The sequence below is a fragment of the Ovis canadensis genome, chromosome 4 (genome assembly GCF_042477335.2).
Source record: "Ovis canadensis isolate MfBH-ARS-UI-01 breed Bighorn chromosome 4, ARS-UI_OviCan_v2, whole genome shotgun sequence".
NCBI classification, from domain to species: domain Eukaryota; kingdom Metazoa; phylum Chordata; class Mammalia; order Artiodactyla; family Bovidae; genus Ovis; species Ovis canadensis.
Window position 1 is genome coordinate 126,090,284 of NC_091248.1, and position 17,857 is coordinate 126,108,140.

The window sequence follows — 17,857 nt, forward strand, 5'->3', positions numbered from 1 at the left end:
AAAATCATAAAATTTATAGAGAGGAACCGAAGAAAAAAATACATTCAACCTATCAAACTCATCTGATCTGAAACAGAAAAAGACTCCTAATGAATATGTCAACACCTGTAAGTTTTTCATTTCTTTTCTGAAGCAGTTTCATCTGCAAATGGATAATGCGTTCTGGGGCTGGACAGGACCTCCATTCCTGCACTGCAGAGAAATGTGTTTCCTTCGCTTTACATTTCTCACACTGCTCAGTGGGAAAGCAGCTGCGATGCAATTTCGGATCCAGTTCAGGGTGTGAGATGTCAGTTCTCGCTTTCCTCCTCCAGAAGGCAGCCAAAGCTTATAAGCCCAAGGTTGGAGAGTTCATTCCCCGCCTCCCCGAAGCACATTAAGTTCATAAATCATCTCTCAAGAAAGAAAATAAGGTTCCCAGATTTCTATTTTGTCAGGCATGAAAACTGAAGTCCAATCTATGAGGCATTATATCCTCATATCCACCTGCGGTGCACAAAAATCACTCTCAGAGATGGTAATTCTCGAAGCTTTTTTTAGTGTGATGGGCAGAGAGGTGTTTTCCGTGCACAAGTAACTGAAATCAGGTTCCTGTCCCACATGAATGTGTCTCCTCTCCAAAGAATAAGTGTATCTCCACATCCACATGCAGTCTGAGGTTTGAAGGATGGCATGCTGCCCTTCTGTTCAGTAAAGGAAAAAGTCAGCCCAGACACTGAGCAGGAGGATGTTGATGGATGGGTGGCGGGGAGCGGGTGGAGCGGGTCCGGAGCTGTAGCTGAAATGCCCTCTAGCGGTCATTAGCCAGAACCAGTGCTGAGCGTGGGGAAGCAAAAACTTCTTGCGAAACTAGCTGAGGTGAGGTTTCTAAAAACACCCATCTAATGAAAGAAGGCTGAGCGCCGGAGAACTGATGCTTTCAAACTGTGGTGCTGAACAACTCTTGAGAGCCCCTTGGACTGCAAGGAGATCAAACCAGTCAATCCTAAAGGAAATCAACACTGACTATCCATTGGAAGGACTGATGCTGAATCTGAAACTCCAATAGTTTGGCCACCTGATGCGAAGAGCTGACTCATTGGAAAAGACCCTGATGCTGAAAAAGATTGAAGGCTGGAGGAGAAGGGGACGACAGAGGATGAGATGGCTGGATGGCATCACCGACTCAAAGGACATGAGTTTGAGTAAACTCCGAGAGTTGGTGATGGACAGGGAAGCCTGCCGTGCTGCAGTCCATGGGGTCACAGAGAGTGGGACGCAGATGAGTGACTGAACAACATCAGCAAGAGTCAGGAGTTGTAACATGGGTCATTTGCATCTAATGGGAGATACTTGGATGGCCCTGGGGTTTGGGGTCGCTTATGCAAATGGGAACTTGACTCCAAGTTCAAAGGTATAGCCCAGGGGGTTCGCTCCCACCTCTTCTCACAACTCTGTTCCTGGGCCCTGGGCACTGGAGCCTCAAGAACTGTTTGCTGAGTGACTGGATAAGTGAACAAACAGAGGTCGCCAACAATAGAGTCTGAGCTCACAGGCTGCATTTGAGAGCACACAGGTCCTTTCTTTCCCTAAGATGCATTTGATTTGCATTCTTCCCTGTCATCCCCTGTGACCTAAAAGAATTAGCCTCACTCTAACAGCTTTGAGACAGGAAATGTGATCCGAATGCTGGAAGGGAAATGGTAATAAAAAAAAAATCTTCCCCGGTTGGATGCAAGGGTCTGAGCCAGTAGTTCAAAAGTGAAGATGGAGAAAGAGCATCAGAAAGGAAGTGGAGGGGATTTCCCTGGTGGTCCATTGGTTAAGACTTTGTGCTCCCAATGCCGGGGGGGGGGGGGGGGGGGGGGGGGGGCGGGGCGGGCGGGCGCGGCGGGGGCATGCTTGCACACACAGCTGGGTCGCGGAAGAAGTGAAAGCTCTCCTTGCATTTCTTAACCTCATTTCTCCTAGTATTTTCCATCTGCCACACCTCTTCTATATCCTTCCACTCCTCCCCCTCTCTCCACTTCTTGCAACAGGCTCCAAACATAGCCTTTAAAGACAAGTGTTTCCAGGGGGTAGAGCTTTCCTGCTTTCTGTAAAGTCAGCAGAACTGGCCATCACACCGAGCCGTGAGACCCGAGGCATTCACCCCACATTCTGAGGTCACTCTGTGTTTAATGATTTTTTTCGATACACCTTTATACGCTGTCACCTGGGACAGGATTTAAAGGATGTGTTTATCAGTCCTCTGATAACTGCCAATTTTTAGACTGTTGTTATTGCAACCAAAAACTATTGGCAAAGTAATATAGACAGAGCCTCTGTATGAAAAAGAATGTGTTTGCTGAGCTTTCTTAATATCCAGGACTTTATTTTACAGTTAAAATCAATAGAAATGTAACCTTTTCAACCGCACAAAATGAGTTCATGTTTATTATTAGTCTTTTTCTGCCATTACCATGTCATGATTGCAGAGGGAGCCAGGTCAACCTAAGCTTTATTGAAAGACCATTAAAGAAACAAACTCAACCTCATTTAAATACTGAAGCCAGTGCCTTAGAAAGATCAATAAAGCAAAAGCTCCCAGAGTTGCTTAACTTAAACACCCCACATATGAGGATCGTTCCACAAGCACATGAGCAAACCTAGAAGGCCAGCCAATAAGGAAGAAAAAGCCATTTCATTAAATAGGTTTAGAACTGTAAAGCCCTTAACCTTAGTTTGATTAGACATACAGCATTTAAATTTTCTCAGTATTTTTAACATCATCTAGAGGAGAACCATTGATCAATGAATGCCATTTATTCAGGAAAGCCGTTAGCTTTGGGGGTTAGGGGAGTGACTGTGATCAAAATCGCAGGTTCAGTTCTTTAAAAATAACCAACACTGGATAATGCTCTAAAGTCCTAGACCTGCTTGGAGCCAGGAAATGTTCTTTCTAATGACCCTTAGCCTGGTGGCCTGCACACAGTCGTGTGTATTAAATCAAATAGCTGCCACTGACTCTGTGGACTTGGGTCAGACACAAACCTCTTGGTGCCTCAGTTTCCCCAGATCTGAGTATGCACGCTAAGTCCCTCCAGTCACCTCTGACTCTTCGTGACCCCATGGACTGCAGCCCTCCAGGCTCCTCCATCCATGGGATTTTCCAGGCAAGAATACTAGAGTGGATTGCCATGCCCTCCTCCAGAGGATCTTCCTGACCCAGGGGTCGAACCCATGTCTCTTACATCTCCTGCATTGGCAGGCGAGTTCTTTAACACTAGCACTGCCTGGGAACCAGAGATCTGATTAGGATGCTACCCTTTTCTGCATCCTTCCCTGGATACGAGAAACAAAGATGACTGACACAAACCGCTTCCAGTTCTTCCTTATAAACAGCAATGTAAACTGCGAACTTCAGTAGTAATATTTGCTTAGAATAGTTTTAGAATCAGAATGGTCTTTATGGGCCATTGAATCAACCTCTGACCCAACTTAGAATCATCCCTGTCCCTCCTGACATCACCAGTTGTGAGAAATACACTCTTTTCTGCCTTTAACTGAAGTAGAGTTGATTTACAGTGTTGTGTTAGTTGCAAGGATATTTATACATATATACATGTTCTTTCTCAGATTCTTTTCCTTGATTATTACAAGATACTGACTATAGTTCCCTGTGCTATACAGTAGGACCTTGTTGATTATCTATTTTTTACATCAGTTCAGTCACTCACTCGTGTCTGACTCTTTGTGACCTCGTGGACTGCAGCACGCCAGGCCTCCCTGTCCATCACCAACTCCCGGAGCTTGCTCAGACTCCTGTGCATCGAGTCGGCGATGCCATCCAACCCTCTCATGCCCTGTCGTCCCCGTCTCTTCCTGCCTTCCTAGTGCTCTGTGTATCTGCTGAGCCCAGGCTCCTAATTTATTCCTCCCCCACTGAAACGTAGCAAGAGGTTTCCCCAGCTGCAAACACCTCCTTGGGCACGTCTTCAACTTCACTCCACAAGGTGGCCGGACAGCAGAATCGCTCGAAAGCCCTTATGTGGCATTAAGAGGTATGAGGAGTCATGTCATTTACTTAAAGACGTGCCTAGAAGGAGATATGATCAGGGGAGGAATTTGAGGGTCATGCCAATGGTTTTGCCTCTTCCTCGGTGGCTCAGACGGTAAAGAATCTGCCTGCCGTGCAGGAGACCAGGGTTTGATCTCTGGGTCGGGAAGATTCCCTGGAGAAGGGAATGGCTGCCCACTCCAGTATTCTGGCCTGGAGAATTCCATGGACAGAGGAGCCTGGCAGGCTACAGCCCTTGGAGTTCCAAAGAGCGACTAACACACATGCCTCTTCACACGCGGAAGCTCCCGGAGCAGTCAGGTCACCCTGTGACAGTCATCCATGCCCACCCAGGTGGCCCAGGGGCTGGACAAGTGTAGCCTTCTCTGGAGTGCAGGCTGGCAGATGCCTGCTGAAGCCAGCCTGCAAGCTCACTCTGAAGATCTGTCTGATGGTGAATGTCCATGAGGGGCTCATCTTCAAAGACAGCCCCTGTGTCTGGATCAGTCACAGCCAGAGCCCCCCACCCGAGAACCTGACCATCAGAAAGGGCACCCCCCATCCCAGCCTCAGCAGACAAAGGACGGGACAGCCATACCGTCACACACACCAGCCCACAGTGGGTCACCCTGTCCGCACATGCCCTGGACAGACTGTTCTAACATATTGAGTTTACTGCTGGATTCATGAAAACTTCCCCCACACAACGCACCCAGGAATTTGCCAGGATCTAAATTTAAACAACGAACTCCTGAAAACACATGCTGGTCAAACCAAGGTGGCAGAAGCCAGTGAAAACGGAGATAGAAAATGCCCCGGTCGTATCCGTCATGTCGCCATTATTTCTCATTATTTCTCACTTGTATTTCTTTATTCTTTTTTTGTTTGACAAATAGAAATTTTAGCCATCATGTCATATGATTTTAGGAGCTTTGTATTTGGAATCCCTATTTTCAGAACTGACCGTTCCTAACTTTTAATTTTTCACTCTTCTTTGCCTTCTCCCTGCCTTCTTCTACCCACTGATTTGTTCTTGCTTATTCCCAGAAAGTCATTTTACAGTTTATCAAAATGTGTTTTGCCTTGAGCTTTTCAGGAAAATATGTCTTTGAAATGATGTAACGGATGCTAATTGTGTTAATTATTAGCTAAACCACTCACTGTGTGTAATCATTAATTTTGATGTCTATTCAAGTGATTTTAAATGTAAAAGCATATTAAAACCATGAGCTATCCTCACACTGGATCTCTGAGAAGGAAGTCGGAAATGTAATTATTAGATAGTGGTTCAGATGTTGATTTTTAATGCTTTATCGTCATCTTCTGAATTCTCATATACAAGTCAAAAGACAAACCTGAAAATCCTAAATATGCTTTGATGAGATTCTTTTAAATATATATATATATAAAGTATTTGGGAACTTCCTGCTATAAAAGTCCTAGAATTTAGCTGTTTCGAAAATGCTATATCAATTGTGAAATGAGAATTTCTCCTCTTATCCTTTGATATTTATAAATATTATACAGATTTATTAATACAAAGTCAGTTTTCTTTTTTAAATACTTTGTGCTTTAAATAGTATTCACTGGTTTTCCAGTAGGTGGAGTGTTAGGCCAGGGAAAGTAGATTAACATTTGAGAGCTCTTTTTTTTTTCTTTTTACTGTTTTGAGAAATTTTTTATATAAAAACAAGCCTCCAAATGGGCTCATTAATTCTTTTAATTGCATCAATACCACAGGATTTCAGTTGCACTAGACCTTATGAGGCAAAATATATTGTACTGACTACATTTCCATGATGAAGGCATGATGACAATAATAAGTACGTAAATGCTCCTCATTTTAAAATTGCTTATCAAGCCATAAATGAAAATTGCTGATAACTCTGAAAGGAAACCTGTGCACATGTACAAGAAAGGAAGGTCTGTCTCTTAAAGCCTTTATTTCCCAACCCTTAACCGACTCTGGAAAAGAACATTCCTTGTGAGTTTAACATCGGTTCAAGGCTGACCTTGCCACTTCCGATCTCAAGGCTGACCTCGCCACTTCTGGTCTCAAGGCTGACCTTGCCACTTCCGATCTCAAGGCTGACCTCGCCACTTCTGGTCTCAAGGCTGACCTTGCCACTTCCGGTCTGTGACCTGGGGTGGGTCACTGACTCTCGTGTCCTCAAGGTGGTGCTGCGTGTCCCTTTGTCTCCAGACAGGGAGCCAGGCCCTCGGATGGCTAGAGGTGACCGTACCGTAGCTCAGCCTTTCTTCCCTCCTCCTTCCCCACCTCCTCCATTTCACCCCCAAATCATAAACAGGGCGAAGAAATCCCCTCCCACTCTGCTGAGACAAACTGTGGCTTAAAATGGCAGTGAATTGAAATCACAAAATCATACCTGGACGACACGAAAGCTCTGAACTGTGTGTGAGGCTGGAGCCCCAGCCCGAGTCACAATGACGGTAAATGTCACACAGATGAGTGTCCCCTTAGGGGAGTCCTGGGCACATGGTGTCACAGCCTTTAATTTCGGTGCGTCTCTGTTACACCAGCTCTCGTTGCCTCTTAACTGCCGGTGAGATGACCATCAGCTAAATGTACATTGGAGTAGCTCGCTTGGACCCCGAAGAAATTGCCTTGAACTGATCGCACTTGCCCATGACGAGTGCACCAGGGTTCTCTGGCAGAGTGGCAGCCACCTGGTAACGTGAGTGAACCGGTATTAATATGATGTGTTCTCCGGCTCTGCAGGTTGAGCCGTACTTGCCTTCTCTGATTTAACGCATTCTCTCCTATAATGTAAACACTTAAAATGTAGCTGAGCTCTTCCTTCCCCAGTTGAGCCACGGGGGCTGTTTCAGGAGCCTGTCACTCACAGGTCGCCGTTGTGGTTACCCAGGTGTAGCCGGGTTAGCGTATCAGTTGGGCCAGCCAACTCCCTTTCTGAGTTGAGATGCTTTTTGTCATATCAAAGCAAAGGACACTCTTCCATGTCTGTTAAATGAGGTAAGGACGTGAAAAGTCCAGCACAAAGCCTAGCACACAGTAGCGGCTCAGTACGTGGATCTGGGTTCAAACAGAAGACCGAAACCACGTGTGTGCGTGCCACCCCCTCCCACCCCACCCCCCAGCAGAGAGCAGAGAGCAGAGAAGCTCTGGCTTGGCGAGGCTGGAGCTGGTCTGGGGTTGCTGGGCCACTGAAAGGCCACTCTCTGGAGTTGGAGGAGTGTGCACACGTGTGAGCATGTGTGAGATTGGAGGCAGGAGGTCTCAGAGCACGCGGCCCACGCAGGGCTCACAGGGGTGCTGGTTTCCAGGGTAAACAGATGGGTACCAGGCCATAGGGTCACAGGGGGATCACACTCTGGGTCTGAGGCTCAGGCAGACCTCAGGCCCTAGGCAGACCTCCCCACCCCCAAGCCAGCACTGGAAATTTCCAGAAGCTCTTTCTCCCCTCCAGGGCTCCCTTTGTTATTCCGTCACTCAGTCGTGTCCGACTTTGTGACCCCATGGACCTGCCAGGCTTCCCTGTCCTTCACTACCTCCCTGAGCTTGCTCAAACTCATGTCCATTAAGTTGGTGATGCCATCCAACCATCTCATCCTCTGTTGTCCCCTTCTCCTCCTGCCTTCAATCTTTCCCAGGATTAGGGTCTTTCCCAATGAGTCAGCTCTTCACATCAGGTGACCAAAGTATTGGAACTTTAGCATCAGTCCTACCAATGAACATTTAAGGTTGATTTCCTTTAGGATTGACTGGTTTGATCTCCTTGCTGTCCAAGGGACTCTCAAGAGTCTTCTCCAGCACCACAGTTAGAAAGCATCAATTCTTCGGCATTCAGTATTCTTTACGGTCCAGCTCTCACATCCATACATGACTACTGGAAAAACCACAGCTTTGACTAGACAGACCTTTGTCGGCAAAGTAATGTCTCTGCTTTTTAGTACGCTGTCTAGGTTGGTCGTAGCTTTTCGTCCAGGGCCCTCTACCAGAAAAGTTTAAGATTCTGCTCACTTTAAAGGAAATTAAAGGAACTCACATTAATCATAGAGCATATACAGAAAGGAGGCAACAAATTCATTACCGACACAAAGAGACTCACATCCCAGGGACCTCCATGGGGGTGTCACTGGGAGAGAGGCAGGGACAGCTTATTTGCGGGACGGGCTCATGTGGGGAGGATTCCGGAAAGCAGGGCTGGATGCTCCCAGAAAGCCGGGGCAGCTCAGAAATCGATCTTACTAACAATCTCTGTCTGGGAGGCAGGAAGGCAAGAGCAGGACCAGCGTGGTTGTCTGAGAAGCAAGCCAGGAGAGGGCGCTGTTCAGTCCTGGCTTTAATATCACAAGCTCTTCTTTTAATTCCCGGGATTGGTTTTCTGTCGCTGCTCTAACAATTTACTGCGGATTTAGGGTAACCCTGAGGGATTGCCTGACGGTCCTGGAGGCCAGTTAGCATCACTGAGCGGATGACCTGCTGCTGGCTGGGCTGGCTGCCCCGAAGCTCGGAGAGGAGAATCCCCTTCCTCGCCTTTTCCAGCTTCTAGAGCCACCTACATCCCACAGCTCATCGCCCCAGAGTCCGGGATCCCTAATTTAGTTGCATCTGCGGGTCCCAGAGCTGCTGTTCCCTTTCCCACCGTCCCCGCCTCGTCACCTCATCCTTTCCTCCCACGCCCTTCCTTCTGGGTACGAAGCAGGACGGAGCGAGAGAGAGAGAGAGACGAGCTACAAGGAAAACTCGAGCGGACTCCTCTTCCCTCTTAGCTCTCCTCCTGTGGTCCTCTTCCATCACAGAATTGCCACAGACACGAGGAGTTTAATCTCCGTCAACGTTAAAGCCTTCCTGTGTATCTTCAGCGTTTGTCGTTTTCCGACTCGGTTGTTACAAAAGATTTTCCTAACTAAACAAGTGATTTGTATCAGAATGATAGATCACTGCCCGCTGAGATTCCTGCCCAACGTTTTTTCATTTATTGCTTCATTAATGAATTAAGACCCAAGGGTGATAGTGGGATTTATAGATAAATCAATGCCAGGCAGAATCACTGATGGCACAATCAAGATTCAAAAACTTCTGAGTAGTCTGTATTCTTCCAAGCAAAAGAAATAAATTTTAATACAACATAGATAAATTTTAGCTTTTGGTTCAATTCATCAGCTGCATATATGAAGGAAGGGGAAGAGATGAAAGTAATCTATGGATGACAAGCTAGCAATTTTATTTTACATGAGCTCGGTAAAAAGAATATAAAATGTGCCAAAAGCCAACTCTGTCAAGTGCAATAGGGTAGCATACTGATTACTACATACTGTTATGATGTAACTATTTCAGGAAGCCTTTTGTTTTGTTTGTTTCAAACTAAGCTTTTAATTTTGTACTGAGGCATAGCTGATTAACAATGTTGTAGCGGTTTCAGGTGAATAGGGAAGGGACTCAGCCATACATATACATATATCCATTCTCCTCCAAACCCCCCCTCCCATGCAGGCCGCCACATAACATTGAGTAGAGTTCCCTGTGCTATACAATAGGTCCTTGTTGGTTATCCATTTTGAATATAGCAGTGGGTACATGACCTGTGCAAACTCCCTAACTATCCCTTCCCCTCGGCAACCCTAAGCTCCCTAACAACAGGTGCTAAGTGGATGGAGGAACCATAGCTGTTCCCCATGTATGCCACCAGATGGCGCCAAAGCAGCTAGTTGCTATTTAGCAACAGCGACCAACCTAGACAGCATATTAAAAAGCCGTTACCTTACTTTGCCGACAAAGATCTAAAGCTATGGTTTTTCCAGGAGTCATGTATGGATGTGAGGGACTCTAAAGAAAGCTGAGCACTGAAGAATTGATGCTTTCAAACTGTGGTGTTGGTGAAGACTCTTGAGAGTCCCTTGGACAGCAAGGAGATCCAACCAGTCCATCCTGAAGGAAATCAGTCTTGAATATTCATTGAAAGGACTGATGCTGAAGCTGAAATTCCAATAGTTTGGCCACCTGATGTGAAGAACTGATTCATTTGAAAAGACCCTGATGCTGGGAAAGACTGAAGGCAGGAGGAGAAGGGGACAACGGAGGATGAGATGATTGGATGGCATCACCGACTCAATGGACATGAGTTTGAGTAAACTCTAGGAGTTGGTGATGGACAGCGAGGCCTGGTGTGCTGCGGTCCATGAGGTTGCAAAGAGTTGGACACGACTGAGCGACTGAACTGATAGTCGCCTCTGCCCCCAGGGAAACAATAAAGTAGAAAAATATTAATATTTAAGGTTCCCTGGCCAGGACATGTGTTTTATTAATGAAGCACTTGAAATCATAGCAAACTTTTAAAAATTGTAGTTGAACATGCCAATGTTGGCTTTAATCATGCTTTTTTAGCCTTTTATCACAGTGCTACCGGATACCCAGGCACAAAAGAACCTCACAGTACCAGTCCTGCAGGTCAGAACTCTCCAGATTCCTAAGCTGCGATGACTCTTGGACTCTTAATCTTGAATATTCAATAAGCTCCAGGTTTCGAGTAAGCAGTCTCAAGATTCCGGTGTCGGTGGTCATTAATAATTAACCATCATTCCTCAAAGCGGCCAGTCCTCCTCCTGGCCAGTGAGCTTGGTCCCCTCCCCACACTTCCTGCCTCCCTGTCCTCCCCCCTGCTCTTCGCCTCCCAAGCAGGCCTGCACGCTGCAGCTTTGCCCGTGCTGGCCCATCTCTAGCGAGTCTGGTTTGGGGAGTTCATGCCCCGGCAAGTAGCTACTTGCATGCAGTTCCCCCAGGAAGGACCTGCTGCATAGAAGGACAGAAGTGTTTCCTTCTAACCCACACCTTACCTTATGCTCTCCTGAGCAGGTATTAAACTCATTTCAGAAAAACAAAAGGATATAAAAGAGATTTTTTTCCCCCAGGTGGTTACAAAGAAACACAGAAAGTCCTAGGAGCTCACAGTTGGAGAAACAACTAGAATGTTTGAGTTGTGAAAGTTCAGCTAAGGCAAGAATAGCCAGTTAGGGCACAAAGGATTCAGGGACAGCGGCGCTCACACTTTTGCATGGGAAGCGTAATCAGACATGTAACAGCCATTGTCTGTAAGCTCTTCCCATCTGCCTCATTTTTAACTCCCTCTGTTGCCAACCCAGCTCCACTCTGAAAGGTCAGCTCTGCTAGGGCAGTGGTGTCTTTGCCCTCTCCAGGCTCTGATGTCCCTGCGCTGTGGCAGGAAGGAGAAATCACCCTCATTTGGACAAGCAAGAGAACTGTGACCCAGATATCTCAGCATTTGAATGTACATATTCTTGCATGCGTGCCCACTCAGTGCTGTCTGACTGTCTGTGGCCCTAGGGCTGTAGCCCACCAGACTCCTCGGTTCGTGGGATTTCCCAGCCAAGAACACTGGAGTGGGGTGCCCTTTCCTACTCCAGGGAATCTTCCCAATACAGAGATCGAACCTGCATCTCCTGCCTCTCCTGCATTGGCAGACAAGTTCTTTACTGTCTGAGTCACCAGGGAAGCCTCGCACGTATTCACATACTTTAATATATTCATATTCACATTTGAACACACACACACACACACATATTCTGAAGAATGATATTGGTGTCCCGGTGGATAGACACAAATGGGGGAGAAATAAGTGCAGTAAGATGATCCTAAAGAAAGTCACTATACATGTAGCCTCTTCTGGCTCAGAGGTCAATGCTAGAGACCGAATGAAGCAGATTTTACTCTATTAAAATGAGTAAGGGTCTTGGTCCAGCAGCCACAGAAAAGGTGCGTGAGTTGGAGAAGAACGCATAAAGGGTCTTCATGTACAAGCTCAAATCATTTTCTAGTGACCCCAGCAAAGGCTGGGGTGAACTCCTGTCTTCTCAGGCTGGTATTTTGGAGTCAGCACTGATGAAATAAGATCCAGAAACTGGGGCTGGAAGACTGACATCATCCTCCAGGGAAGATCCGAGTCCACGCAGGATGTGACATTGTTCTAAAAGTGTCTCTCCTTTTCCTCCTGCAGCTGGATCACTATCCTTCCGTGAGTTACCACCTGCCAAGTTCATCCGACACAGTCTTCAATTCTCCCAAGTCGCTCTTCCTAGGAAAAGTCATAGGTAAGAAATTTGGGATAAACTCCTCATATATTTCCTAAAGCTGCTCATTGGCCTTCAAAATGCGTCGTAATTGGTGGTTGAGGCTCCTACATCCGTGATGGTGATAAAACGTGTGTCGTTTGGTGCGTGATAAACTAAAACACAGGTGAAACCGTGTATCTGCTCCCAGTTTCTTTACCTAAAATCTGTTCTTTGGTTTGTTACAGAGCTCTACCCACTAACAAGATTGAATGTAACTTTTTCCTATTCTAAGTATGCAACATGGTTCTGTCTTCCTCTCCCTGTCGAGAAGGATGCCTGCTATTAATTTTTTCACTGGTTTCTTGTTTGGACTGTGCTGGGTCTCCGTTGCTGCTGGTTCTTTTCTCTCGCTGCAGCGAGTGGGGTCTACTCTCTAGCTGCAGTGCACGGGCTGCTCACTGCAGGAGCTTCTCTTGTTGCAGAGCACGGACTCTAGGGTGTTCAGGCTTCAGTGGCTGTGGCACACAGGCCCAATGGTTGCAGCTCCCAGGCTCTGGAGCACGGGCTCAGTAGCTGGGGCACACGGGCTTAGTTGCTCCCGGCATCTGACATCTCCCCGGGTCAGGGATAGAACCCATGTATCCTGCGCTGGCAGGTGGATTCTTCACCTCCGAGCCACCCAGGAAGCCCTGCCTATATTATTTGCAATCAGAAGGCTGATAGGAATCGGGAAATTGTGACAGAACCCCCCTACGTGTGATTGTGAATTTAGAAGCCACTTGGCCCTTCTCTTTACTACAGATCAGTGCTGTCGAGATTAACTCTGGATGTGATTACATATTTTAAATGATTAATATAAAGCCAATGACATTTTTTTTTCTGTAAGAGAACTCTATATCATGAACACAAAATAGAACTCGTAAGACAGTGGGTGATGTGCTGGCCAAAGCTGGGGGAGGGGGCTGCTCTGTGATCAGAATGCTCTTAATTGTTAAAAGCACTCATTTTTAAAAGACGGGGACAGGGGAACCTAGCAGATAATGAAAAGAACAGGGGGCCCAATCCATAACAGTAAGTAACAATAGTCTACACTTAGAGAGGAACTTTCTGTAGGCCAAGATCCTTTTCAAGTGCTTCAGATACACAAACACATTTAATCTTCTTAGTAATTCCTTGAGATAATCAAGGTATCATCTCCACTTTACAGCTGAGAAAACTGAGGCATCAAGAGGTTAAGTATCACGCCCAAGGCCACCTACTTAAGGGTGGAATCAAAAGGTTTTCCGGGACAGTCAGATACCTGTGTCTGTGTTCCTGACCACCGTGCTGTAACCTCCGTGATGGTGGGCTTAGGAATGAAACAGAGAGACAGAAGAGGATTGGAGCAACAGAGGTTGGGACAAGCCCGACATCCCATGTCAGAAAGTAGCCAAGAGCAAAATGTATTCCAGGACTTAGGACCAGGGACGCACCAGGCAAGATAGCAGGCAAACAGAGGTGGAGGTCGGGTCCCAGGAAAGGGCCATGCCCTCAGCAGAAAGCCAGGAGGGAGTGGCGGTACTTTAATCAGTGGGTGAGAGTGGAAAAAGAAAGGCAGCCCAGACTCACGGGCCACCTGCCGTTCCGGGCATCGTGCTGATCATCTTCCGTGTGTAAATGTGACAACGTAATGTCACAGCAACTCAGTGAAGCAAGACGTGTGATTGTTTCCTCATTTTCCAGATGAGGAAACTGAAGCTGAGGATGGTCAGTTTGCCGGAGTTACTTGACTGGTGTATGGTAAAGCAGAGTTTTGAAGCTGGGTCTCTCTGATGAGAGTCCACAAACAAAAGGTTTAGTCATTAAGGGTCAAGGTCCAGAAGGAAACGCAGAGGAAAGACAAGCAACGCCGTCATAATTTATTTACACATGCCAATATAGTTAGTGGCGTACAGCCTTGGTGTCTGTAGGCATGGACCCTGAGATGTCGGTGAGTGCCCGCTTGCCGCCATATGCATTCCACAACTCAGTGAAGAATAACAGGATATTTTAAGTGCTCCTTCAGGGCTGATTCCATCCAAACAAATTCTACACTATGATACTGTGATATTCCTAAAGACACTGCACTATGAAATTCCTTAAGTAATACCCAGCATGAATATACCAGAAACAATGGACTTTATTTCTTTCATGAAACTTGCAAAGCCAAGTTTGACAGGTATGTTGGGTGAATGCCAGTTTCCTTCACTATGAGTAACACTGTTGTTCATCAGTATTTCAAGTCAGGTGGCTAAACTGACACAAAAGCAAACTTGCAATATGCAATGAGGCACGAACCTTCAAGGTCATGAACAAATAACATCATAAGAGAAATCTTCTGTAGGTAAGAACTGACTCTGCTAGAGATGTGCTGAGCTAAAACCATTATATGAATTTCAGGTATATGAGTAGTACCCCCAGACTTTTCTGTTCACCAAAGGAAAATTTTGCCATGTAAATAAGCTAACTGAGCATGTGATGAGTTGCATAAAGAAATAGAAACCTGTAAGGACATCCACAGCCCCAACAGGGAGGGGGCCTCATGGCCTCAGGCACGTGAGGCTAAGTTAAGGTGCCACTTTGGGTCTCACACAAGACTTCTATTCAAGACTGACTCTCATCCACACCAGCCCCAGAGCTCTCTGCAGGCCACAAGACAGGGTCTCGAAGTTCCACTGCATCCTAACAAGGAGCACTCTTCGTGACCTCACGGACAATAGGCCTCCAGGCTCCCCTCTATCCAGGGGATTTTTCAGGCAAGAATACGGGAGTAGGATTGCCATTTCCTCCTCCAAGGGAACGAGGAGCAAGTGCTCAATAAATATTTATTTAATTAATAAAGAGTAGAAGGGGAAGAAGCAATAAGGTTATCACCATAGATGCGTCCTGCAGCGTGAGAGGGTGCCGATGAGGGTGCTAAGACAAAAAAACTAGCACAGAGGTGAAATCTTCCCACACAGCTTGCAGTCTCATTTTCCTAAAGGCAGGCGTCTGACAGTAACGCAGTGGAAGGCATGTCGGCTTTGGAATCAGGCAGAGAGGGTGTGGCAGTCAGCTGGTCAGCTGTGCTGCTATTAAATCCCCCAGGCTAGACAGCTAAGCGACAGACGTTTATTTCTCACAAGTTCTGAAGGCTGGAAAGTTGGAGATCAAGGTAGCAGCAGAGCGGGCGTCTGGTGAGGGCCCAGCTCCCCGTTTGCAGACCCCTGTCTTCTCGACGTATCCTCATGCGATGGAGAGATGTAAGCTCTCTCCCATCTCTTCTTGTGTGCATGTGCTCAATCTCTCCAGTCGTGTCCGACTCTTTGTGACCTGATGGACGGCAGCCCACCAGGCTCCTCTGTCCGTGGGATTATCCCGGCAGAAATACTGGAGTGGGTTGCCATTTCCTCCTCCACGGGGCTCTTCTTAGAGGGACAATAGTCTCATTCAGGAGGGCTCTGCCCTCGTGATCTGATCCTATTCCATCTCCTTGGAGATTAGGGTTTCAACATACTAATCTAGAGAGACACAAGCCCTCAGTCTGTAGCCACCACTGGTGTTTGAATCTGGGCTCTGCCCCTCATCGGCATTGAACCCTTGGGTTCAGTACTTGAACCTCCCAAGGCCTCGGTCTGTCAGTTACAAAATGGGAACACAGTGCCTACATGCAACCTGTTAGCTTCCTGAAGCTAACAGAAAGCTAACAGTGTTGCCTTCTTCCTTTTTAATTTATCTGTTTGCAGCAGCCACATCAGTGCCTAACATATGGCAAGTGCTCAAAAAAATATTTGTGGAGTAAATAAACTATCTTTTTAGTATGAAGCGAATAACATCTTAAGAAATATCCCATGTAATACTTGGTAATAATAAAGAAAAAAAATGACGACTGTCTTTGGATGCCGGCTCTGTGCCAGTCACTATGGTATGCGTTTTGCTATATAGTGCTGCCTATAGCCCTCGGGACACCAGCCTGGACCACTGTTACCCTCACTGTTTGGGAAAAGGAATGAAGGTTCAGGAAGGTCATTTTCTTGAAGCAGGTTTCCCAGCAGCAGCACTGTTGCCTTTTGGGGTCAGATACACAATATTTCATTGTGGTGGTTGACTTGTGCTTTGTGGGGTGCTTAGCTGCTTCCCGATGCTCTACCCACTGGCTACAAGTCGCACCCCCCTGTTGCGACAGCCATCAGTAACTCCGGATGTGGCCAAACGCTCCCCCGAGGGCACAGTCACTGCCCACTGAGAACCACTGGCTTAACATCTCCCTGGTCACTGGCAGAGGAGGCCTTTGAAACAGGTGTGTGACACCAAGAGCTAGACCTTCCTTCCTGGTAACACCTGCAACTTTCAGAAGGATGAAGAAGCAAGGAAGAGATCTGATGCCTTGGAGATCAGTTCTGTTAGTACCATCTAAGGAGTCACAGTGAGGACCTCAGAAAACGTGTGGGTGCCTGGCTAGGCTAATCACCTGCCATCTCCTCCAGCCAGTGTTCCTTAAAAATGTGGTCATTTAGCAGGAGCAGGATTGGTGAGATCTCTCTTTGAAGCTGACATACACATCAGTGAGAAGCAACCAATATGCTCTCACCAGCTATGTACATATCTATCAGACAACTGGAACTTCAAATGTATCTCGTGTACTCCAGTAAGGTTTTGACACCCCCTTGTGATCCATGCCCCCAGGTTGTTGAGTCATCAGCTAATCAGAAACTGATCCCATAAAAGAAGGAAAAGGAGATGTATCTAAATAAATTAATAGGACTTCACATGGAGCTCTTTGATGAGCACTGCTTGAAAAAGGACACATGAAAAGGATGAAAGAAGGGTACTTAATCCACGACAAGTGTGACTTCTAAAGGGAGCGGCAGAAATATATTCTAGAAATAAAACTGTGAACGCTGTCAAACGGCAACAGAATTTTGGAATGAGTTGTGACATTTCTGAATCCTGCAAGGAGGAAGCCAGGATCCCTAGCAATGAGCAAAGCTTCACAAAGTATAAATTTCACCAGACCTAGTTATGTCCATCATTTACTAGCTGAATGATGTCATGGACTTTATATATCTGATTTTCAAAACAAATTTAATAGTCTTTCAGGAGAATCTTTAAGTCAATTGGAAGCCTGTAGCAGAGTCTTCTGTGCTACTCATATCTTTCCCCAACATTTCTATCAGTGCCTTGGATAAAGACACAAATAGAATGTTTATTAAGTTTGCAAATGCCACAAAGCTGAGAGGGATGGTTTAATAAGCTGGATGATAAAAAACACTTTAAACGCATCTTGACAGGCTGGAAAGATAGGATAAAAATAATAAGATGGAATATAATAGAGATCAACGTAATTCTTGCACTTAGACCAGAAGGGAAAAAAAAAAAAAGGAACCGTATAAGTAGAAGATGAAAGACTCCTGGTATCATGAAAGACTCAGGGGCGGGGCTGGTTTTATGGACATTTTGATATGTGGTGACTGATTTTTAAATAAATATAGCACTGAAGTACGTTAATAAGAGAAGTATGTGCACAGCAAGAACTATGGGCAGACCTCGGCTGGGATGTCCTGGCCGATCCTAAGCACCACATTTTAAGACGTCTTTTAAGAAGACCAAATAGGTAAAGGACCCATAACGGGAAAAAAATCAACAGACTTGGAGATACTTACACCAATAAAAAGATATGATTTAAGAGATATGAAAGAATCCATTTTTCAGTCTTGACAACTGCTCCATAACAGAAGAATTAGGCTTTGTAGAGGCTTACTCCAAGGGACCAGAGTCGCCAAGTGAGAG

At 46.2% G+C, this 17,857-nt stretch overlaps 1 protein-coding gene across 1 annotated transcript in view; it reads left to right on the forward strand.

Annotated features, from left to right (window-relative positions):
• CNTNAP2 (contactin associated protein 2) overlaps nucleotides 1-17,857 on the forward strand; it is a 2,336,063-nt gene that overhangs the window by 2,182,692 nt on the left and 135,514 nt on the right. The window contains exon 22 of the mRNA XM_069588655.1: nucleotides 12,016-12,109. Within this exon, the coding sequence (XP_069444756.1) occupies nucleotides 12,016-12,109 (94 nt within the window). The remainder of the gene's footprint in view (nucleotides 1-12,015; nucleotides 12,110-17,857) is intronic.